The sequence below is a fragment of the Crinia signifera genome, chromosome 4 (assembly GCF_055691185.1).
Source record: "Crinia signifera chromosome 4, ASM5569118v1, whole genome shotgun sequence".
Taxonomy (NCBI): domain Eukaryota; kingdom Metazoa; phylum Chordata; class Amphibia; order Anura; family Myobatrachidae; genus Crinia; species Crinia signifera.
This window is the reverse complement of record NC_139220.1, coordinates 279,776,299-279,800,179: the sequence shown is the minus strand read 5'-3', so window position 1 is coordinate 279,800,179 and position 23,881 is coordinate 279,776,299. Positions and strand designations below refer to the sequence as shown.

General features: G+C 49.9%; 2 protein-coding genes across 3 annotated transcripts in view; one reads left to right on the top strand and one right to left on the bottom strand.

Moving 5' to 3' along the window:
* LOXL2 (lysyl oxidase like 2) overlaps positions 1-1,072 on the top strand; it is a 59,688-nt gene extending 58,616 nt beyond the window's left edge. Inside the window, exon 14 of one of the 2 annotated variants that reach the window (XM_083184754.1) lies at positions 65-1,072. In XM_083184754.1, coding sequence (XP_083040880.1) covers positions 65-144 — 80 coding nt within the window. In that variant the 3' untranslated portion in view covers positions 145-1,072. The remainder of the gene's footprint in view (positions 1-64) is intronic. The other variant, XM_083184755.1, reaches the window with a different exon arrangement.
* Positions 1,073-1,553: 481 nt separating this feature from the next.
* Positions 1,554-23,881, bottom strand: part of LOC146073066 (uncharacterized) — a 57,498-nt gene continuing 35,170 nt past the window's right edge. Inside the window, exons 5-9 of the mRNA XM_083180244.1 lie at positions 21,573-21,745; positions 19,852-19,922; positions 17,847-17,942; positions 1,882-2,135; positions 1,554-1,839 (exon numbers count right to left, since the gene is read on the bottom strand). Coding sequence (XP_083036370.1) covers positions 1,795-1,839; positions 1,882-2,135; positions 17,847-17,942; positions 19,852-19,922; positions 21,573-21,745 — 639 coding nt within the window. The 3' untranslated portion in view covers positions 1,554-1,794. The remainder of the gene's footprint in view (positions 1,840-1,881; positions 2,136-17,846; positions 17,943-19,851; positions 19,923-21,572; positions 21,746-23,881) is intronic.

Here is a 23,881-nt window from a genome sequence, read left to right as displayed (position 1 = left end):
CTAATCACCAATCAGCATTGGGACCTACTGGATCTACATTTCATTGTCACATTGTCTGTTTTAGGTGGATCTTACAGCACAGAGACAGAAGAGCGGTTTGAACAATACAGCGGCCTCATCAATAACCAGCTCTCCACCCGATAGGAGCGACACGGGATGGGATCAATCACGTCTGCATCCAGAAGACAAAATGAGCCTTGTGCGCTCCAGCAGCGAGCCTGGCCTTGGGGGGAGAGGTCTGCTGCCTGCGGAACAACCGCCTGGGGGCGCAGGGCATGTGGCAACATTCTCCTTCTGGCTAATCTTACATTCCCTGGTACTTTTCCAACAGGGCAGACCCAGCATCACCGCCAGTTGTGGTCAGATACTTCATCTTATCCATTCCACTACGTGTCACTATACAGATAGAAGATGTATTATTAGGATATCCAAGCCAGTAATCTGGACTCACAAATATCTTCCATACAGACAATTCAAAAGTATTACAGGAAATACCGAATTATCCAGGGCTGTGCGTCTGATGGAAAGATCTGTAGCTGCAGATTCACTCCCTGCAACATCGTTCCCATTTAACCACTTGCCGGCCAGGCAACTCCACACACTGCGTGACAGCAGTATGGCACTAGATAGAAGCTGCCCTGGCGGTAGAGTGGTTAGATTGTGCAATTCCCATTATCAGGGACTGTATTGTTAGCTCTTGGGACCATTGCATCCACGCAGCGCAGGCATCCACATGACATTTATGGTGCTACTAACTTTTTCGTCAGTGGATCCATGAGCACTTTGCTGTGTAACAGATTATATGCAGTGTGTCCTACTGTGAGGCGGCTAGCTCCTATTGTGCAGCAGACAATGGCAGATCAGCCCTGCAGTGTCTATACTGTACTTTAAATGCCCTGTGAAGCACAGACCCCTCTCCAGACAAGTCACCAAGAGAAGCAGCACTGTATGCACTCAGTACTTATATATATATCCTGTGTATATCAAAGAATAAATTATAACTTATTTCTCTTTACAAATGCTTGCAATCACTTGCCATTATGCATGCGTATACTTAGAGCAGTCTGCCATAGCGGGGCGGGGCGGGGCGGGGGGGGGGGGAGAGAGAGAGAGGAGTCATAGCTGTCATTATCCACACTGGAGGGCACTTCCAGTGGGTGGAAATAAACCTGGCTCTGAATGTGTGCGTGTCATTTCTGCTAGTGGGCAGTGGGAAAGATGTACAATAAAGACACGGGTCACGCAGATACCGGTGAGCTTATGTTATTCTCACATGACCCCAGAGCAGGCAGATACAAATCAGTAAATAAACAAAAGGACACAACATGCCACCATTGGCAGGGCTCTACAGACTGGTGTCTGAGCACAGTCCCACATGGAGTATGGACAGGAAGACAAGACGTCACAGTATAGTGGCCTCACCGGACTAACTCAATACACATTTAAGCTAGAAGTATCTTTATGTGGCAAATATGAGGTTCCATAGAACAAACCGCATATAGGGGCATCCATGGGCGGTGTCCTGTGCCCATTATATAATGAATAAACGAACATGTGCAAAACAAACTTTATTTGAGTTGGGTCTCAGAAGATTTGGAAGCGAAAAACTGAAATTTGTACATTGTTACAGGCCCATCCCATGTGCAGAACCAAACACTTGGTACGGATGGACTGGCATCTCTACAACGCATTTCCCTCTCAATAAAAAAAAAATCACTCAAATAGAATGCAGGGAAATCTCCATGACCCCAAAATTATCAACATATCAAATATAACTATCTGTTAGTAATAAGCTCATTCTGCCTCGGCTGGCTCCACCTCCTGCCTCGGCGGCTCCACCTCCTGCCTCGGCGGCTCCACCTCCTGCCTCGGCGGCTCCACCTCCTGCAGGGCAGACCCAGCATCACCGCCAGTTGTGATCAGATGCCTCAGCGGCTCCATCTCCTGCCTCGGCGGCTCCACCTCCTGCAGGGCAGACCCAGCATCACCGCCAGTTGTGGTCAGATGCCTCGGCGGCTCCATCTCCTGCCTCGGCGGCTCCATCTCCTGCCTCGGCGGCCCTAGGAATCTGTTCACCATTCTTTTTGCCACAGTTGCATCTGTTTTGGGTCTCTCTATGCCAGAAGGTAAGAAATCTGCAGAGGAGAAACATTGTGGTTATAAATAGATAGCGGACCCGTTCAAAGTACTGCAATGGATTCCGGGCACAGTTCATGCAGGAAAGTCTGTAATCCAGCTACAATAAATTCTCGTGCAATGGACTATACCGCCAATTACCAGACTGGACATCTCTAGTTAGTTAGGCACACAACCCAGCACGAGCCCATTGGAATCCTCATCCCCAGACATCCACAAGGCCGAGAAGACAACTGTCCCAGCTGTGTAAGGGAAGGTGTAGTAAATATGCCAGCTGAAACAATCAGCTGTTCCTGTCCATTTATAGGTCACGGTTTATTTACAGAGCTGAAGCAGCATCTCCCACATGGGTTTCCTGCCAGTGTCTCCTGGTGCTCATGAGCTGTTGGGATATAGTAACTATAGCAGTGGTCAGGGAACTCAGTCCTCATTACCCCACGCAGGGCATGTTTTGCAGGTCTCCTCACAGAATCACAAGTGAAAGAATTAACACCACCCGCGGACCTTATAAAATGTGTCTGGGTAATTAGTACACCTGTGCACCTGCTGGGTTACCAGCAAAACATGCACTGTGTGGGGTAATGAGGACAGAATTCCCTGACCACTGAACTAGAGGGTACCCTAATGAGGGGTGTGCGCCCCCCCCCCCCCACCCCCACCCCACCCACCACAAGTGTTGCCTTATTTAGGACCGCTGTAGTGATCAGTCATTGCTGGAAGACACTGCCATCTCTATGCAGGGTCTTGCATGGTGAGTGTGCATACAGGCCATGGCGGTTCAGTGCATTACTTATTACTTTCTATGAAACAATTGTAGCTGCTAATTCCAGGCCTTTATGAAGCTCTCCTCTAGTGGTCCTTGGCTCTTGGACCACTCTTCTGATAATTCTTTTCACTCCTCTGTAGGAAATCTTGTGAGGAGCACCTGGCAGTGGCCGGCTTATGGTGAAATTATGTTCTTTCCACTTCCCAATATTGGCTCCAACCGTGTTCACTGGAACATTCAGAAGGTTAGAAATTCTTCTGTAACCGCTGCCATCAGTGTGTTTTCCAACAATAAGGGAGCGAAGGTCTTTAGAGAGGTCTTTGCTTTAACCCATTGGTTCCCAAACTTTTCTGAATCACGTTAGCCTAGTAGATCAGAATTGTTTTCCCTAGGCCCAAACGTTTCTTATTGAGAAATTTAGGGGGAAAAAAATAACTAAATTGCATTTATATGTCATCTTTAAGCGATGTGTGAGCGCTGTGTGCCGAGCGATCTGTCAGGGCCAGTGTCCTCTGATGAGAACATTGGCCGTGACCGACTATCTCACACTCACGTGCGTCCCAGTTTCCCGTCGACGGGGGGACGGGAACCCTGTCAGTCTCCGCTTCAGGGAGACGGACAGGGTTAGGGGGGGGCGGTGCGGCAAGGCGACGGGGACCGGGGGGGGGAGCCCCGTTGTAAGGGGACGCACGCGCATCTCATGCGCGCGCGTCCCCTTACGGCAGCTGGCGAATCTTCCGCCATCCCCTGCAAAGATGGCTCAAGCTCCATCTGTACACTGATTTTATTATTCTGACTGAGTCTGGAGTCATGTTTTATGCAATTCACACTACAAACCCTCCTACAGGTAAGTTTACAGACAGACTTAATATAGTATACAGCTATGGAGTCAGAGAGGAATTGCAGCGTTCCCAACATCTGTGTGTGATAATACCGCCAAGCTCACGTGGACGGTGCAGTCCGATCTGGATTTCTAGAATACAGCAGATGTATACATCAAAAAGGCCAATGGTGGGGGGAAATAGAGTCTTCCAAGTCATAAAGAGGTAATGTACAGGGCACATTGCACTTTAGTTTAGTAAAACTTACTATCTTTTGCTTTAAAACAAAATTGGCAGCCGAGAATAAAGGGCCGATGCTATTACACCATGTAATATGGTTATCACTAGATCACTGCAGAGGTAAAGCCATTTTAACATTTAGGTTTGTTTTACAGACTATAGAGGCCATCTTTTTGGACTACAAGGCTACTGCTGAATCTGCCTACAGGCTTGCACATAGGGGGTTATTCTGGTTCACTCACAAAGGCAAATTCACTCTCAAATGGACAAAATCAAGTGCACTGTAGGTGGGGCTGATGTAACATGTGCAGATAGAGTTAGATTTGGGTGAGTTATTTTGTTTCTGTACAGGGTAAATACTGGCTGCTTTATTTTTACACTGCTTAATAGCAGTACACACCCACCCAAATGTTATTCTCTCTGCACAGGTTACATCAGGCCCAACAGCAGTACACATGGTTTTGTCTAAACCTGTAAATTTGCCTTTGCGAGTGAACCAGAATAACCCCCATAATGCATGCAGCAAACCATTACTATTATGCCATGGAATCAGAGGACGGTCAATTGTGTGTGTGAACTAGCCAACACTAAGGGGCAGATTTATTAAGCTTGGTGAAGTGATAAAATTGTGCGGTTTTTTATCACCGGCCAATCAGCTCCTACCTGTGAAGTTACAGGCTTGGTTTGAAAAATAACAGGTAGAAACTGATTGGCCGGTGATAAAAACCAGACAATTTATCACTTCACCGAGCTTAATAAATCTACCCCTAAGTGCAGTGTGAGAGACTATAGGGAGGGAATGTGCACACATACACCTACACACTTATAGTTATTCAAGGATATTCAATTAAGCAATATACTAACAGTGTCAGATTTTCCAATGACCCATTCGATTCTGGCTGCTGACTATGCATTAAACAACCTATAATTGCATGCAGCAGTGGGGGCAATTGGGGCTACCTTTTTGGCCAGGAGGTGAGAGGGGCCTGTACTGTGGTTCAAGGCCTCTTGACTGGGACCACTGCTTCGCTATGAGCAGGGCTGTGGAGTCGGAGTCGAGGAGTCGGAGGCAATTTCAAGTACCTGGAGTCGGCAAACAATGCACCGACTCCGACAATTATAATTAATGACTTCTCTACTGTAAGAATAAAGACCAATGCATGCAGTGCCTCACGTAACCGCAAAACGAACACATTAAGTGACCGTGAAAAAGCATGCTTTTCATGTGCTTCACTATATGGCACGCAACGCACAATTCGGAGCACCAATACTTATAAATGTATTCTCCCTTGTAGTTTACAACTTATTTCCAACGTTCAATAAGGTTTTCAATACCTCGTTGGTAGAAATCACCTGGTGTAGACTTGTAAAATTCATTCAACCAAGCTCTCCCACCATACGCACAACATCTTTTTACGCGGATGAAGATCTAGTTTCATGCGCGGGGTCGTTTGTTTACCTTGGCTAAGCCATTCCTTACGCTGGTTCATATTGATGTACAGGCACCATTTTTCGTCTACAGTAACGATTCGGTAAAGAAATCGTTCCTTGTGTCCATGAATTGAACAGTGACGAGCAAGCAAACCAGCGGAGATTGTGGCTCGTTGATTTTTGTTGTCGTCACAAAGCATGTGGAACTCATGCTCCACACTTCTGAACCTTTCCTATTGTTTTTGTTCCCAAAACAACCAAAAAATGTGGTTTTTATCTTTGAACTGGTAAAGTTCCTGTTCCTGACGTTTATGCCTACTGCTACTATCCAGCCATTAATTAATAAAAAAAAAATGAATAAAACTTTGTTTTCATTGTGTTTGTCCTTTGCTTAAAAGACTTGTAGACTGTTGGCTTCCCAGCCTCTAGTTTCTGTAGTAATAATATGTAGGTTGCCTTTCTTTCCTTCAAGGAATGTATCAAATACATTTGCATATTAATACAGAGGAGTCGGCATCAGAAGTACGAGGAGTCGGAACATTTATCTACCGACTCCACAGCCCTGGCTATGAGAGGGGCTCTCTGATTGGTGACAGACTGAGCATACTCAGTAGAGCCTAATAACTATTTAAAGATCAGAGTTCAAAAGGCTGCACTAGCATCTTACCGCCCGACCCAAATTGTATTACCAGGAATGCGCTGATCTGACTCCATTTGTATCATAAATGTAGCAAAGCAAGTGTTACTCTGTGTGGTTGGCGGATCTCCGGAAGCCGGCATGGTGTAAGTATAACTAAAGGAAGCAGGTTTTGCAGCCCCACGCCTGTATCTATGTGATGGTACCACCCCACTCGTCTCATGTAGAGACGAGTGGGGTGGTACCATCACATAGATACAGGCGTGGGGCTGCAAAACCTCTGGCACTGCATAAACATTACATGCGACTGAAAATCAGACCCAGGGCACTAATAACCCAAACTAATAACCAAACTCTCTAGATATCACACTAGTGGAAATTTACTAAGAATACGAATACAAAAAAATCATATTCGTATTCTTAATACGAATCAATACGACTGCATACGGCTCGTGTTCCGCAGGGGAATTTACAAAGCAGTCAAATACAACTGCTTTGTAACCTCCGATTGTGTAATGATTCGTATTAGCGGCCGTATATGGGACTTGTGGTTCTCCAAGTCCCAGTATGCGTTCCAGGCTTGCTAGGACTCATAGTTCCACAGCAAAACCCAATGCTTTATTTCTATTTTTTACACTTTATCAGCACAATGCCCACCGCCCAGGGGCATCGAGGACAGCACCAGGCTTCAGCCTGGTCAGGTAAGTCCTGGAGCGGGGGACCCCTATTCATTTTGTCGCCCTGTATTTTGGGAACCAGCCTCGGACCTGGAGCTGGTTTTAAAAAAGACAGTGAAGCCCTATTTGCTGGGTTCACTGATTTTTCATTACCAGCCCCGGCTCTTTCAGCCTGGTGCTGGTTACGGCTGTGAGGGGGACCCAACGCAGTTTTTTTTATTTATTTATTTTTCTATTATTTTTTTTAACACTGAAGCCTACAAATATGACAGGAAAATAAAGTGTATTTTCCTGTCGTATTTGCCCGGCCATTGTCAATATGGTCGCTTAGTAAATCAGGAATCACCATTCTTTTGAATGGTGATTTCTGTTGTATTCTATCGATGGTGAAATCATTCGTATTTGTAAATACAAATACGAATGTCCCATCAATATGAATACAAAAATACGATTTTTTTAAACAAATTTTTCCCCCTTGCGGGCTTGCTGCACTCGCCACCTAGTCTATTCTCCCTCTATGGGGGTTGTGGACCCCCACGAGGGAGAATAGCTGGTGGCCGCCAGGCACCCGGCTGTCTGTGTTTTGACAGTCGGGATCCTGACGTTGGGTAAATGACTGTCGGGACCCCGTCCGGCACCCCAGCCTTACAGAGCATTTTATCTTATACTTATTATTGCCATGACTCTGTTATTACAGCCCAAACCTTAATAGCTGCTCCTTATACTCCTGGCACATCTGTGCTTCCCCCACTTCCAAAGCCTCAATACAGTGTTCTACCTACTGCAGCTAGATTCCGGCATGGGAGAACAAGCGACACTGAACTATCCAGCCACAATTACAGGCATACGTAGAATAGTTACATGTGGTTCCCATCAGGATGTTTAATGCATACGTTGCAGACAAGAAAGGTAAAATATGCCATAAACATGTTGCATTAAGTAGAACCATAAGGTCATTGAACAATGATGCCTAAAATACAGTAACGTCTACACCAGTGATTTTCAACCAGTGTGCCGCGGGACAGCGGGTCACCAGGACAGGACAAGGGGGGGTACTTATTTCCTAGCACGGCGCCCATCGCATAAGATTGTATGCCTTAATTAAGGCATACAATCTATACAATTGAAAAGATTTTTAATTGTATGTACAATATCGCATCTTATGGATCTCATGGATCTTATGCTTCCATAAGATCCATAAGAAGCCATAAGATAAAAGATCCATCAACACCAACCCGAAGCGTGCCCGCGAGGGGCGGCGGCACGCGTCCTCCGACCTTTTCATACCCCCACTATCCACGTCAGGGTGGAGTTGATTTCATATAGTGTGGCAAGCGCATTAAGACACCGCGCCCGAAGCGTGGCGAGCGCAGCGAGCCCCACGAGGGGACGCATAATACCTGTGAAGTAATGCTCACCACGCTTCGGGCTCGGTGGCTCGCCACACTATATAAAATCAACTCAATGCCGACGTGGATAGTGGGGGTATGAAAAGGTCGGAGGACGCATACCGCTGCTCTCGCCACGCTTCGGGTTGGCGTCAATAGCGGGGTGGCGTTAACAATGGGGGGGGGGGGGGCATTTCACCCATGAGGGGGGTTAGCAATTAAAATTGGGGTTTTGGGGGCTTTTTACATTGGAATCAATGTAAAATTGGGTCTCAGGGACCATTTCACGTTGATTCCAATGTAAAAATCTCGTTGATTGCGTAGATTGCATGCATCTTATGCCGCACAAACACATAAGATGCATGCAATGCTTGCGATATCGGCCTGACACATACAATCTAGATCGTGGGCGCCGTGCTAGGAAATAAGTACCCAAGGGGGGGCAGGCAAATCGTCCTAGGCGCTGTATGGGACTGCCTGTGCAGCGCTGACCTATGGAGCTGACGCCGGGACATGCCTGTGCAGAAGGCCGCCACAGACGGGACTGTCGGAGCCATTTTACAAGTGCGCAATGTAGGTTTTGAATACCTGTCCTGGAGGTAAAGGAGGGGCATTTGTGTGTGCCATTTTTAAGGGGAGCTGGTGCGTGGAATAATAAAGGAGGGGCAGGTATGTGGAATAACCAAGGGGGGCAGGTGTGTGGAATAACCAAGGGGGGGGGGGGGGGCAGGTGTGTGGAATAACCAAGGGGGGGGGGGGGGGGCAGGTGTGTGGAATAACTAAGGGGGGGGCAGGTGTGTGGAATAACTAAGGGGGGGCAGGTGTGTGGAATAACTAAGGGGGGGCAGGTGTGTGGAACAACTAAGGGGGGGGCAGGTGTGTGGAATAACTAAGGGGGGGCAGGTGTGTGAAACAACTAAGGGGGGGGGGCAGGTGTGTGAAACAACTAAGGGGGGGGCAGGTGTGTGAAACAACTAAGGGGGGGGGCAGGTGTGTGGAACAACTAAGGGGGGGCAGGTGTGTGGAATAACTAAGGGGGGGGCAGGTGTGTGGAATAACTAAGGGGGGGGGGCAGGTGTGTGGAATAACTAAGGGGGGGGGGCAGGTGTGTGGAATAACTAAGGGGGGGGCAGAAGTGTGGAATAACTAAGGGGGGGGGGGCAGGTGTGTGGAATAACTAAGGGGGGGGGCAGGTGTGTGGAATAACTAAGGGGGGGGCAGGTGTGTGGAATAACTAAGGGGGGGGCAGGTGTGTGGAATAACTAAGGGGGGGGCAGGTGTGTGGAATAACTAAGGGGGGGGCAGGTGTGTGGAATAACTAAGGGGGGGCAGGTGTGTGGAATAACTAAGGGGGGGCAGGTGTGTGGAATAACTAAGGGGGGGGCAGGTGTGTGGAATAACTAAGGGGGGGCAGGTGTGTGGAATAACTAAGGGGGGGCAGGTGTGTGGAATAACTAAGGGGGGGGGGGGGAGGTGTGCGTAATTACAACTGTTGGTGTGCCTTGCCAATTTTAAAGTCTTGTCCGGAGTGCCGCGTCCTGAAAAAGGTTGAAAATCTGGTCTACACTGAATAATTCCTGTACTGTAACCATCAGAGGTGGTGGAATAGTGGACTGTTTTGTATCATCATTTGCCTCCCATTACTGGATTGTTGGCACCTGGGGCCAAATCATTTCTCCTCTACAGCACATTGGGTAGGAAAGCAGGAAATTGCCAAGGACAGTAATGTATCATGCGGACCTGGAAGCAAAGTACTTTTTTCCTAACTGACCAATATAACCAGCCTGGTTTTACATTATGTACAAACATTTGGAACATCTAGATTACAAAGTTATAAATGACTGTATTAAACACCTGCACTAACACCCAATAACTGACCTCACGGACCCCCCTTCACTAATACACAATAACTATCAACAATGCTGATATCTGCACCTTGATGGAGCCAAAACGCAGCCCCATATCCACTCCAGCCTGCAGAAACCGAAGGAACCGACCCAGTCAGAAACCGTAGGAGAACATTGTCTCCTCTCACACCACGACACATATCTCTTCCAGATCGTGTCTGGACATCACCGTCTTTTTAGCCTGAATCATGGTAGGGATAACGTTTCCCAAAATTACCTTCCTGGCTAAAATCAGCCACGCAACTTTCAAGCCGACAAAGCCGTTGTGAGTCCGAATAAAACGAATTGCCCTTGCTGAAGAAGATTCATTCTCAGCAGAAGGGGCCAAGATTCGTCCACCGACATGGTCAGAAGATCGGCATACCACACCCTTCGTGGCCAGTCTGGGGCAATCAGAATTGCTTGTACCCTTACCCCCTGATCTAGTACTCGGGACAGCAACGGAAGGGAACAAGTACACCAGCTGTTATGACCAAGGTGTCGTCAGTGCATATACCGCCGCAGCTTCTTGTTGAGCTGGGACGCCATCATGTCCGGACAACCCCACCGGTCTGTGATCTGCTGGAAGACATCTGGGTGGAGACTCCACTCCCCCGGGTGTAGGTCGTGGAGACTGAGAAAGTCCCCCTCCCAGATTTCCACGTCTGGAATAAAAATGGCTGATATGGCCCTTTGGTGTTTTTCTGCCCAGCGGAGGAATTTGGAGACCTCCAGCATGCTTTTTGTCCCTCCCAGATGATTGACATATGCTACCGCCATAACATTCTCAGACTGCACTTGAATCGCCTGATTTAAGAGCAGTTGGGAGGCCTGAATCAGGGCCTCGTAATCACCCAAAGTTCCAAGATGTTGATTGGAAGGAGAGACTCGTGGCTTGACCACCTGCCCTGAAACTGTACCCCTTGGGTTACAGCTCCCCAGCCTCTTAGGCTTGCATCTGTCGTTAAAAGGACCAAATTTTGGATCCCAATTGTCACCATGGCAGGGAAACTCCAGCCCTAGGGGATAGCTGTATCAGCCGATGCATGTGCAGGTGGGAGTTAGACCATTTGCGCAGGAGATCCAACTGAAAACTCCTGGTGTGTAAACACCCGTATTGAACAGCCTCATAGGACGCCACCAACTTCCCCAATAGGGAGATGTACTGAGACCTGGCTCAGAGTCAGCACCTCCCTGACCAATTCCTGAATGGTCGTTGCTTTGTCTGGCAAAAGGAAGATCTTCTGGGCTACCGTGTCCAGAATCATCCCCAGAAAAAGAAGTCTCTGGGTAGGCAGCAGGTGAGATTTCTGATCATTTAGAAGCCACCCATGTTGGGACAACAGCTGAGTCAGAGAAATGCTGGCTGACAGCTGTTCCCTGGACTCCACCTTTATGAGATCATCCAGGTAAGGGATGATGTTGATCCTTAGCAGCGGACATTGAGCATTGGCGACATAGGCCTGCCGTATGGTAAGACGAATCCACCGGGACAGCGTCTGCCGGACTGGATCAAATGTGACAAACAAGGCATCAGATCTTCTGAGAGACGACGTCCTAGACACAAATCCTCAGAGCTTTGACCACTTCTAGAGTACTATCCTCAGGAGAGGCCTCCTGAAAAGCCGACACCACAATCGGCTAATTTATGTGGAAAGCCGATACCACCTTAGGCAAAAAGGAGCGGCCAGTACGAAGTTCTGCCCTGTCCTCATGGAAAACCAAAAACGGGGGGCGACACGAAAGAGCCCCCAGATCCGAGACCCATCTGGCCGAAGCCAGAGCCAGGAGGATCACCGTTTTCCATGTAAGGTACTTAAGATCCACTTCTTCTAGCGGTTCAAAAACTGCAGACCACAAGAACCCTAGGACCAAATCCAAGTCCCACGGTGCAGTAGGCGGACGAAAGGGAGGTTGCAGCCGCAACACTCCCTGAAAGATAGTATGGACTTCTGGCAACAAAGCCAACCTTTTTTTAAAAACGATGGACAAAGCCGACACTTGTACCTTTAAGGTACTTAGGCATAACCCTGCAGCCAAGCCGGACTGCAGAAAAAGGAGAAGCCTAGCCTTCTTGAAAAGGGTAGTGGAAACTCCACGCCCCTCAAACCAAGACACGTACACTCGCCAGATGCGGTGGTACTGCTTGGAAGTAACGGCTTTCCTGGACTTTATCATGGTAGGAATAACCGCCCGCGGAATTCATGCTCGCCTTAGGATGGACCTTTCAGCAGCCACGCCGTCAAATGGAGCCGACCCAAGTCTGGAAAAACGAAAGGCCCCTGCTGAAGCAGATCCTCTTGAAGAGGTAGGGGCCACGGTTCGTCGATCAGCAGCGACGTGAGGCTGGTGTACCACGACCTGCGCGGCCGATCCGGAGCTATCAGGAGGACCATGACCTCCTCTCGCTGAATCCTCTGCAGCACCCTCGGTATCAACGGAAACGGAGGGAAGATTTATACGAAGTGGAATGGCCAAGGGCGTCCACTCCCTCCGCCTGTGGGTCTCTCGTCCGAGCGAAGTACCGGGGCAGCTGGTAGTTGTGGCGAGATGCCATGAGATCCGCCTGAGGACACCCCCACTTGCGAACCAGACGCTGAAACACCTGGGGGTGAAGACACCATTCTCCTTGGTGCACGTCTTGCCGACTTAAGAAGTCGGCCTCCCAGTTGTCCACGCCTTGAATGAAGATGGCCAGCACGTGGTCCTGGGCCCACAGGAGGATGCGACTCACTTCCTTCATGGCTGAACGTGCCGCCCTGCAGGTGCAGGTGAGAGCCTGACCACTGTCGGAGAAGACAACGTTAAACGGTCTCGACCTGAACCGTCCGTATTAGAGAGTCTCGAAGCCCAGGCGAATCAAGGCCTGTGTGAGGGCTGAAGCTGGTATTTTGCAAAATTCAGGATCCATCCGTGCTGGATAAGGGTATTCCAAGTCAGGGAGATGTTTTCCAACAAGGATTCCCTGGACGGGTCCTTTAACAGAAGGTCGTCGAGATACGGTATCACTGTACCCCCTGAGTCCTCAACACCTCCATCATCACGCCCATGACCTTGGTGAAGACGCAAGGAGCAGAGGAGAGGCCGAACAGGAGGGCCTGAAACTGCCAATGCTGGTTGCGGACCGCAAACCTTAGGAATGCCTGATGAGGCGGCCAGATAGGAATATGGAGGTAGGCATCCTAGATGTCGAGGGACACCAAAAAATTCGCCCTCCTCCAGACCAGCAATAACAGACTGCAGGGACTCCATCTTGAACTTGACCGGTTGAAGATATGGGTTCAGGTCTTTCAGATTGAGGATGGGGCGAGCTGAGCCATCTGGTTTTGGAACCAGGAAAAGGCTGGAGCAAAACCCCAAAGTCTTCTGATCTTCCGGGACCTGGATCACCACACCCGCCTCTATCAGTTTTGAAATGGCCGTTTTGTTCTGAAACAGGCAAACCTGTTTTGAAAAACCGGCGGGTAGGTGTTCTTTGAAAATGAATCTTGTAGCCGAAGGCTATCAGATCCCGGATCCAGGTTTCTTGACAAGACTGCAGCCACACGTGCCTGTAGTCTTGAAGACGTGCTCCCACCTTGGGGTCCCCCAGGTGGGCTATAAGCCCGTCACGCTGAGGGCTTCGAGGAGGGTTTGGCCTCCTGGGTGGAGGAGGAAGAACCTCTGCCATGACCTCGGGAGCCTCTCAGAGGCCGCCCCTCTGGAACGGCCATGAAACTTTGCCTGTGGGCGAAAGGAAGTGCCTTGAAAGGTCCTGCGGACAGGTGGAGGTGGCGCAAGTGGAGGGAAGGTATGTGGACTCACCCCCTGTAGCCTGCGATATCCACTTGTCCAGTTCAGGTCCGAATAGGACATCCCCAGCAAAGGGGAGGGCCTCCACCGCCCGCTTGGATTCTGAATCGGCCTGCCACTGGCGAAGCCACAGTGATCTGTGCGCTGAAATAGAGAGCACCGAGATGCGAGCCCCTATGATACAGACATCCTTAGAGGCTTCCACCATATAGGCTGAGGCCTCCCGGATCTGTTCTGCTAGCTGTACCAGAACATCTAAATCTGCGCCTTGATTTAAGTGTGAAATCATCTGCGCAGCCCAAACCCCCATGGCCTTGTTGACCCAGCAGCCAACCTGAGCCGAGCGTTGAACTACGCCTGCTGCAGTGTATATGGACTTATGGGTAAGCTCCAGCTTACGGTCCAAGGCGTCCTTAAAAGCAGTAGCCCCCGGAACTGGGAGAACCGTCTTTTTTAAGAGACGTGTGACCGAGGGATCAACCACTGGGGGTGTCTCAACCAACTTCCTGCCCTCAGCAGAGAGCGGGTATGAAGCTAAGAGTCTGCGAGAAACCTGAATTTTTTTATCAGGGTTTTTCCAAGCATTTAAAACGTGCTCATCTAATTCCTCGGCAGGAGGAAAAGAGGCCGTTTGTCTAGGCTTTTTGCCAAAAAGGGAGGGGCTACTGGGTGCTGCAGCCCCGTCAATAATATCCAAGGCCAGTTTGACCATATCTATAAAGGTCACCTAAGCCCGGTGCAGCCTGTTCAGGTTCTTGTGGAACAAGCTGCTGCTCCTCAATAAGTGGAGCTGCAAACTCCCCCTCCTCTAAATCTGGCATGTCATCCTCCGTGTCTGTGCCTAAGACCTGCGTAAGCAGTCTTTTAAGCACAGGAGGGTTGTGAGTCACGTGCACTGGGCCGCAGAGTAGAATGAACCGGCTCTGGGGCCAAGGCTTTTGTTAAACCCTCCAAGGCTAAATATACAAAATATATAAATATATATGCAACAATCAACAAGTTATACCATACATACACCCCAGAGGATAGTACAGACACAAGACCAGAGTGAAAGACTGGACAGGAGAGACAGTAAGAAGAGAAAGCTGCCCCAGGCTATCAACAGCGCTATAGCCAAATTTGTATACAGCCCAAAAACTGTCTCACCCAGCTCTAACCCCACTGTCTGCATGCAGGGCTTGGGGAAGCTGTTGCAGGCCTGGACACCGGGAGAAGGGGCTTAGGTTGCAGACCGTCTCAGCCAAAACAGAGGTCCCTCCACGTGTCTGCAGCGGTGTGTCTTTAAAAAAGGGAAGTGCTGCTACTGCGCTGGGACCATTACCTCACAGTAGCTCCGCCCCCCCGGCTGCTCCGTACTCCCTGCAATGGCGCCAGTTTTAAACAAAAATATATAACCTGTGCTACCGCCATCTTTAGTAAAAAACTGAACCCCCCGCGCTAAGCAGGGGGTCAGGCATACATTACCGCTGCCTTGGCTGCCCGGAGGCGGTAGAGGCTGAGGGAGGACGGGACGCACACCACGTGCAGTGGTGGCTGTCCCTCTGCAGCCGGGGACCCGGGCGCGAACCGCACGCAGTTGCGGTAGGGTCCCCCCCGGCAACTCCCACGACGCAGACAGGCAGCGGCAGACTGCCTGTCTGTTGTAGAGTAGAATTTCTTCTGTTTTTTTCAAGCTTTTTGTAACTATGCCCTGGAGCAAGCCAGTGAGTGACCGGCTCCCATGAGGGCACATTCTAAGACTGCCTGGGTGGGGGACTAGAAGGGGAGGAGTTGGCCACACTCAATTAATTTAAAGTGCCCATGCTCCCTGTGGTCGCCCTTCTATCCACACTGTTACTCCAGTGACACCTAGTGGATGAAGGAGAAATGCCTGATGAGGTGGCCAGATCATGATGTGAAGGTACACATCCCTGATATCCAGAGAGGCCAGAAACTCCCCTCTTTCTAGGCCGGAGATTACCGCCCTCAAGGACTCCATTCTGAACTTGTATGTACGGGTTCAGTGATTTGAGGTTCAGAATTGGGCGCACCGAGCCATCCGGCTTCGGCACTACGAAGAGTTTTGAGTAATAATCCAAACCTCTTTGGGGAGAAGGGACTGGGACAACGACCCTGGTCTGAACCAACTTTTGTAACGCCACTAGTAGCATACACTGCGTGACCTGGAAACCGGCAGACCCGACTTGAAAAATCTGCGAGGCGGGCAAGCGCTGAACTCCAGTTCGTATGTTAATGATGCCGACCTCCTTAAAGGTATCACAAAGGACACACGTTGTATCCTGAATGCGTTTTACCAAAGTTGTCATATCAACCAAGGCCTTTCCACCCACTAGGCCTTCCTGAATTTGACCCGTCCTTGAGTGAATGGCGTGAGTCATTCAGCAGCCTGCAATAACAGGCCTCTAGGATGGACCCACAGCAGTGTAAATAGATTTTAACACGCGCTCTATCTTTCTATCGGCCGAATCCTTAAAGGTAGCTGCCCCAGGAACCGGCAGAACCGGCTTTTTAGATAGGCGTGAGAGCGAGGCATCCACTGCTGGTGGTAACTCCCAGACCCCTCTGCCTTCCAGAGCAAAGGGGAAGGTGGACACCAAATGCTTGGGAATCTTTAATTTTTTATCTGGGGATGCCCAAGCTTTTCTGAAAATGTCGTCCAAATCCTTAGTCAGGAAAGGTGACACTAGCCCTTTTCTGTAAAGAGAAAGCATTTCTGCACCGCAGATTCCTCAGCAGGCTCTACCTCCTCGCCTTCCTCCTGCTCATCATCCACGCTTTTGTGGTGCATTTACACCTGAGGAAGAAGCAACCTGTCTGTCAGATTTCTGCACACCTTCCACAGGGTGTGGTATAGGGGTCCGACAGTCAGGATCCCGACTGGCTAGACCCAGACAGCATGGTGAGTGCAACAAAGCCCCTTGCTGGCTCGCTGCGCTCGCCACCTATTCTATTCTCCCTCTATGGGGTCGTGGACCCCTACGAGGGAAAATAGCAGGTGGCCGTCGGGAACCCGGCTGTCGGTGTTTGGATAGTCGGGATCCCGATGTCGGGTGAATGCCTGTCGGGACCCCGTCCTGCACCACTTCCACAGGCACCGGTAATTGTTAATACTGGTGCTGTGTCGCTGCTATTTGCTGCATCACAGCCTTCATTGAACTCAGCCACTGTGAGCTCCCCCTCCCCCCGAGGCCTCACTACGCTGAGATAGCTGGCTGCACTGATCCCACATAAGAGGGTCAGCAGGGAAGGGGAAAACCTGGTGTTACATACAGTGCACTTTCTCCCCATGGTGAAAGAAACGGGTGTAGTATAACACACAGTGAAACACATGTATAAAAGCAAGTCTGCCCCAGCCCACGCCATGTAAGGGACCCAGACAGAAGGAATTGAGCACACCTGGCAAACAGACCCAGTGGGAATCTAATGGCGCTATCAGTGGAATTTACACTGATATACCAGTGAAACAAGCCCCTGTTCTGTGACTGTAGTGCCTTGGAGAAGCCGGAACTAGATGCACACTGTTCCTTGCACAAGATGGTCACTACTGGTCCCACTCTGAGGTAGCTCCACCTCCTGTAATGGCGCCGGAGCTACCAAGACTATTTATACTGGCAAATACACTTGTATCATGTAAAACGCGCCATGGCGCAATGCCAGACTGTACACTAGCCCATCCCGGAACGTGTTCCGGAGCAGCACCTGAATAGGTCGGTGTCCGACACACGCCACCCCCCCTAAGTTGCAGGCATGCTGCAAGTCCAAGCAGCATGCCCAAATAAATGAAAGTTTTAAATAATTAAGTAAATTCTCTGGAGTTCCGGAGTGTGCATCCTCTCCTGAGTGCACATTTTTCTAAACTGAGCTGTGGGAGGGGGCATAGAGGGGAGGAGCCAGCACACCCTGGTTGAAGTTTTAATGTGCACAGGCTAATTTGGACCCTATCTATTCCCCATCGTACTAAGTGAATCCCCATTATCCCTTATTGATGATAAAGAAATAGAGGTTATATTCTGCTGGTGTATGTCACTTAGTATAGGCGCTACCCCCCACCAACATCCAAATCCAGTCTCACCTGTCAGTTCATATGCCCCCATCTTGGCCTGACGACTGCCCTGAGATAAGGGGCGGAACTTCATAGCTGGGTGCATCCTGTGGGAGGCGGCATATGCTGCAAGAGAGGGCAATTGTTACACATTGGTAGCAAAACAAAGGTCTTCATATGCAGTTGTTTATGTAGAGGACATCTGTGCATTCTGAAATGTTTTTTCCCCCCCCTCACATCTTAGGGCATATGTACTGCACACATGCCAACTTTCTACCTCTACAGGGGGAGGATGGGTATAGGAGGGCAGTGCAGGGGCATGGTGGTACTATCACGCCATTGAAGACCCCACTACAATACCCATATTAGGGCACTATAAAGCGGGAAGGGGCGGTGCTCAGACGCGATTTAATGAAATTCATGTTATTCCCTATATACTATTGCACAGCCCTATTAAATTCTGCATAGTGCCCCCCACACAGCAGGTGCCACAACTTTATATTAGTCCAAGGGTTATACTTAGAGACAACTTCAAAAGGTATCTGGCCTAAAGGCCAACAGTCAGTAGGCCGACATAATAGCTGACACCACGTATGGTCAACATAATTTTTTTTTTTTACACATACGTTACTATCCACGTGAACTAAGGGCGCGATTCATACCTGATCACTCAGGTTCAAATTCGCTCCCTTGCCCAATTGGGGGAGCAAACGCCTTTGATGAGTTTCACACTCACTGGGGGCGTTCGCTCAATGATGGGCGCCCGCCCCAAATTTTGGCCATCTCCGTCCAGGATAAAAGTATAGACTCGTATTCACGAAGGAAGGAAAAAAAATCATTCGATGGAGAGCGACCATGAAATGATTTTTCCTCCGTGCGGGTAATCTTACACATCCGCTAGCATGCTAATGCAGAGATTCGCTTGGCAAGGGGGGGGGGGGGGGCGTTCGACAGGGTGGCGTTTATTTGCGTGATAGGCAGTGAATATACGCTGCATAGCGAACCGGTCTGAATCAGGCTCTTAGATTGAAAGTGCTAACCTTGCCTGAAACATAGCGAGCAAAGCGCGACACTAATTGGCGGTCTATCCGTTACAAGATAAAAACTGGCACCACAAAAACATTTTAAAAAATTGTTGTCGACCTTTTTCTTGTGTCGACCTTCTGGGATTTACTTAGACACCACTGACCTATACACTGTCGACCCAATGACCCAAACCCACCGGATACCCCTTTAGTGCATACCTATCAACAGTGTTAGTGGACACGACTTAAAGTCAACGACAATTCCAGGGTTAGACGTGCTCAGGGCAAGCAGATACATGGATAATGCACCACAGAGCGTAGGGCAGTGGTGCCAAACTCATGGGCCTCCAGCTGTTGTGGAACTACACATCCCAGCATCCCCTGCCACAGATTTTATACAATGGATTGCTGAAACTGTGTCAGGGCATGCTGGGACGTGTAGTTCCACAACAGCTGGAGGGCCATGAGTTTGATACCAGGGGTGTAGGGGCTTCCGTTGTGTTCTGGGAGCACATGAATGGCACCTGAAAATCCTGAGACCACCACTACCATTGAGGGAAAGAACAGTATGAAATATGCCCTTATATATGTGAAAGGCAACATATGAAGCTCCATGTGAGTGTTACCAGCTCAGATACCGGCCTAGCCAAACCCTAATATTATTCGCTGAGAAAACCCTGAAGAGGAGCCTTCATATGCAGGGTCCCACAGAGATCACGGAGAAGGGACACTAAACAGGACAATTCACCAAAACACCTCCGATATCTGGAAGCAGCACCAGCTGGTGCTAGGGAATCTGTATACTCCCCACACAGAAACCTGCACCTCAGCGCACAGAGAAAACTCAGAGTCAGGCTTACAGTAATGCCAGGCCCCACTGGAGGAGAAGCAGAAACCCACTAGTGCAGCAATAATAAGGGGTCATGGGATGTTTACCAGCAAGATAGGAAGACAGACAAGCAATGCAGCGTAATACCCAGAGCATCATCATCATTGCAGTGACATCTTACCGTCCTCGGGGCTGGAAAATATTCCTAGTGCATGAGCCTCATCCACCCACTTCAGCTGGAAGCCTTTATCTCTGAGGGGAACAAAATAAAACCATCCAGTCCATTTACTCTGCTCTTAGCTACATATAAGGAGACTTATTGAAAGGCCAATGCTGATCAATATTATTCCTATACATCATCTTCTAAAGGTGCCCACACACTAGAACGATTTTTTGGCTGATTTCCGATAAATCGGCCGATATATCGTCCAATGTTTACCGATAATCGGTCAAAAATCGGCCGATTTTGGTCCAATGCGTGCTCCCGTGGATCTTTAGCTGAATCTTCTGATCTTACGTGCTGCACAAAAGATCAGAAGATTTAACAAAAGATCCATAGGAACGCACACGGGATCTTAAGAAAAATCTTTGGTAAAGATGTGCGCTTGCCTGAAATCTTGGTACTTATGTAATATCTGGGCTCCCGTTTTTCTTAGGAGACCGCATCCCCTCGCGGGGCTCGCTGCGCTCGCCACGATTCGGGCACGGTGGCTCGCTGCGCTCGCCACACTATATAAAATCAACTCCATGCGTAGTTGGATAGTAGGGGTATGAAAAAATGTGTAATTTATGCGCACATCTTACAATCGCAGATCTTTCTAGTGTGTGGGCACCTTACAGAAAAATCTTTGGTAAAGATGTGCGGTTGCCTGAAATCTTTAGGCCCCCATACATTAGTCCGACTTGTCCTAGGGACAAGTCGGACCTGATTTCCCCTGCAGCTCCCCGGGAGGGGGACACACGATTAGGCACTTGATGTGCCAAGGTTTGCATATGATAAATCGCATGGATTTATCATATGCAGTCCCCGGGGAGCTGCAGGAGGAGGGAGCCGTGCGGAGGACGGCAGCGGGCGGGGGATGCCGGCTAATTGAGAGCCGAGCAGGGAGAGGCAGGAGGAAGCTGTTGCGGTTGGGTGACAGCGGGAGGCGAGCAGGGAGAACTTGATGATGCTGGCTGCCGGGCAGCGCCGCAAGCCGGGAGGAACAGATCATTTGGAAAAAAAAAAAGGCCCATAGAGATGACTAGCAAGCCATTGATTGGCTGAGACCTCTCTCAGCCAATCCCTGATTGGCTGAGAGAGGTCTCAGCCAATCAATGGCTTGCTAGTCATCTCTATGGGCGTTTTTTTTCTTTCAAGTTATCTGGTGTTGCTCCCGCCACTGCGGCGCTGCCCGGCAGCCAGCGTCATGTCATCAAGTTCTCCCTACTCGCCTCCCGCTGTCACCCCACCGCAACAGTTTCCTCCAGCCCGGCGCCATATGCAGCCTCCCCCTGCTTGGCTCTCTATAGCCGGCATCCCCCGCGCGCTGCTGTCCCCCGCACGGCTCCCGGGCTGGGCTGCACATAAGATTTGGCAAATCTTATGTGCATCCCATCCGACCTCCCGACCCCGATGCGCACGGGACCGCGCATCAGATCGGAGAGGATGTCTACAAGTGCGATTTGGGCCAATTTCACTGCCCGATTCATCCGAATCGGGTGAAATCGTTCCCATATCGCATAGTGTATGGGGGCCTTTAGGTCCAGGATGGACCAAAGATTTGAAGGCTAATTTATGCGCACATCTTAAGATCGCAGATCTTTCTAGTGTGTGGGCACCTTTAGACAACAGCCTGTAACAATGACTAATGATGCTGATTAGCTACAACGCTTAGCATACTCCTTAGTAACCCTTATTACCTGTACTCTGTAAAAGGCTCTATCAGATCTTCAGTGCAGAGTTCGGCAGAGAAGCCATACACCTCGATAATGTGTCCAAATCTCCCCCGATCCACCTGCGTTTCTGTAAACTCTGAGAAGTCTCCCAGCAGAGGCTGGATGTGGATATCCTTCTCACAGACATGCCCACTGATCTGAGGGGAAGCACACACATGGGTTTTATAGGTAAAAAGCCTGGAGAAGTTGCCCGGAATGCAGCGTAACTCCTACACTGGTATCATACTGCACTAGATTTGCAATGTAATTCTACAAGCATACAACCTCCTGAAGTTCAATGATCTTACCACAAGGTGGCACTATTGGACTTAGAATGTCATGCAAATATTGTAGTTAAACAGTTTATCGTGTTACTGAACACTACACATTGATATAAACATTAAATGGACTGCTAAATGTAAATGCAAGATGTAGGGTTTTATATATCAATTAATTTCTCATAAAAAAATAATAAAAAAAATTGAAGAAAATCCTGGGCTATCCAAAACAACCCCACTTGTGCCAGTCAGCCACAACAACCCCACTTGTGCCAGTCAGCCACAACAACCCCACTTGTGCCAGTCAGCCACAACAACCCCACTTGTGCCAGTCAGCCACAACAACCCCACTTGTGCCAGTCAGCCACAACAACCCCACTTGTGCCAGTCAGCCACAACAACCCCACTTGTGCCAGTCAGCCACAACAACCCCACTTGTGCCAGTCAGCCACAACAACCCCACTTGTGCCAGTCAGCCACAACAACCCCACTTGTGCCAGTCAGCCACAACAACCCCACTTGTGCCAGTCAGCCACAACAACCCCACTTGTGCCAGTCAGCCACAACAACCCCACTTGTGCCAGTCAGCCACAACAACCCCACTTGTGCCAGTCAGCCACAACAACCCCACTTGTGCCAGTCAGCCACAACAACCCCACTTGTGCCAGTCAGCCACAACAACCCCACTTGTGCCAGTCAGCCACAACAACCCCACTTGTGCCAGTCAGCCACAACAACCCCACTTGTGCCAGTCAGCCACAACAACCCCACTTGTGCCAGTCAGCCACAACAACCCCACTTGTGCCATTCAGCCACAACAACCCCACTTGTGCCAGTCAGCCACAACAACCCCACTTGTGCCAGTCAGCCACAACAGCCCCACTTGTGCCAGTCAGCCACAACAGCCCCACTTGTGCCAGTCAGCCACAACAACCCCACTTGTGCCAGTCAGCCACAACAATCCACCTTAACACACCAAGAACAACAGCTAGAAAGGCACATTAAGAAACAGTGGTCAATGCCTTGTTGAGCGAAAAAATAGAGATGCCAGCCAATCAGCTCCTGAGTGGTTACTGTATACAAACTTACAGGAGCTGATTGGCTGGTACTTTCTCGCTCTTAACTTTACGACTCTCCAATGTTTAGTGCATGTGTTCCTCTGTGAGACAAAGTTGCTACTAATCATGTCTCTGCTGGAGAGCATTCTCCCCTCCTTAGTCTTAAAACCAGGGGTGTAAGTGTAACTCCGTCTAGCTGCAGCCAATCAGCAGTACTGAGGTAGACACAGTCTCATCACTCACAGTAAAACATGCGATTTGGGCCCGATTTCACCCGATTCGGGTGAATCGGGCAGTGAAACTGTCCCAAATCGCATGTTTTGACACCCTGTCCGACCCGATGCGCGGTCCCGTGCGCATCGGATCGGAGTCGGGCAGGCGCACCGGCTGCACATAAGATTTCCTAAATCTTATGTGCAGTCCGGTCCGGGTCAGTGGGCGGGGGACGCCGGGGAACTGCATGGTGAGCTGACAGCAGGCGGGGGACGCCAGTGAGCTGGGCATGGGGAGAGGCTGGGACTCGGAGAGGACACAGTCATCGGGCGGGGGGACGCCGGTGAACCGGCGAGGAGAAAAGCTCACGTGCTGGGCAGGAGGACAAGGCAGGCAGCCGCAGCTTCATGGAAGAAAACCCCCAGTAAAAACGAATGGGCAGCCAGTGATTGGCTGAGAGCTCTCTCAGCCAATCAGCAATTGGCTGAGAGAGCTCTCAGCCAATAACTGGCTGCCCATTTGTTTGTATTGGGGCTTTCTTCCATGAAGCTGTGGCTGCCTGCCTGGTCCTCCTGCCCAGCACGGACATGACCTGTTCCCCTCGCCGGTTCACCGGCGTCCCCCCGCCCGCTGACTGTCCACTCCCAGCCTCTCCCCATGCCCGGCTCACTGGCATCCCCCACCTGCTGACTTTGTCAGCTCACCCTGCCCGGCACTTCCCTGCAGCTCCCCAGCGTCCTCCACC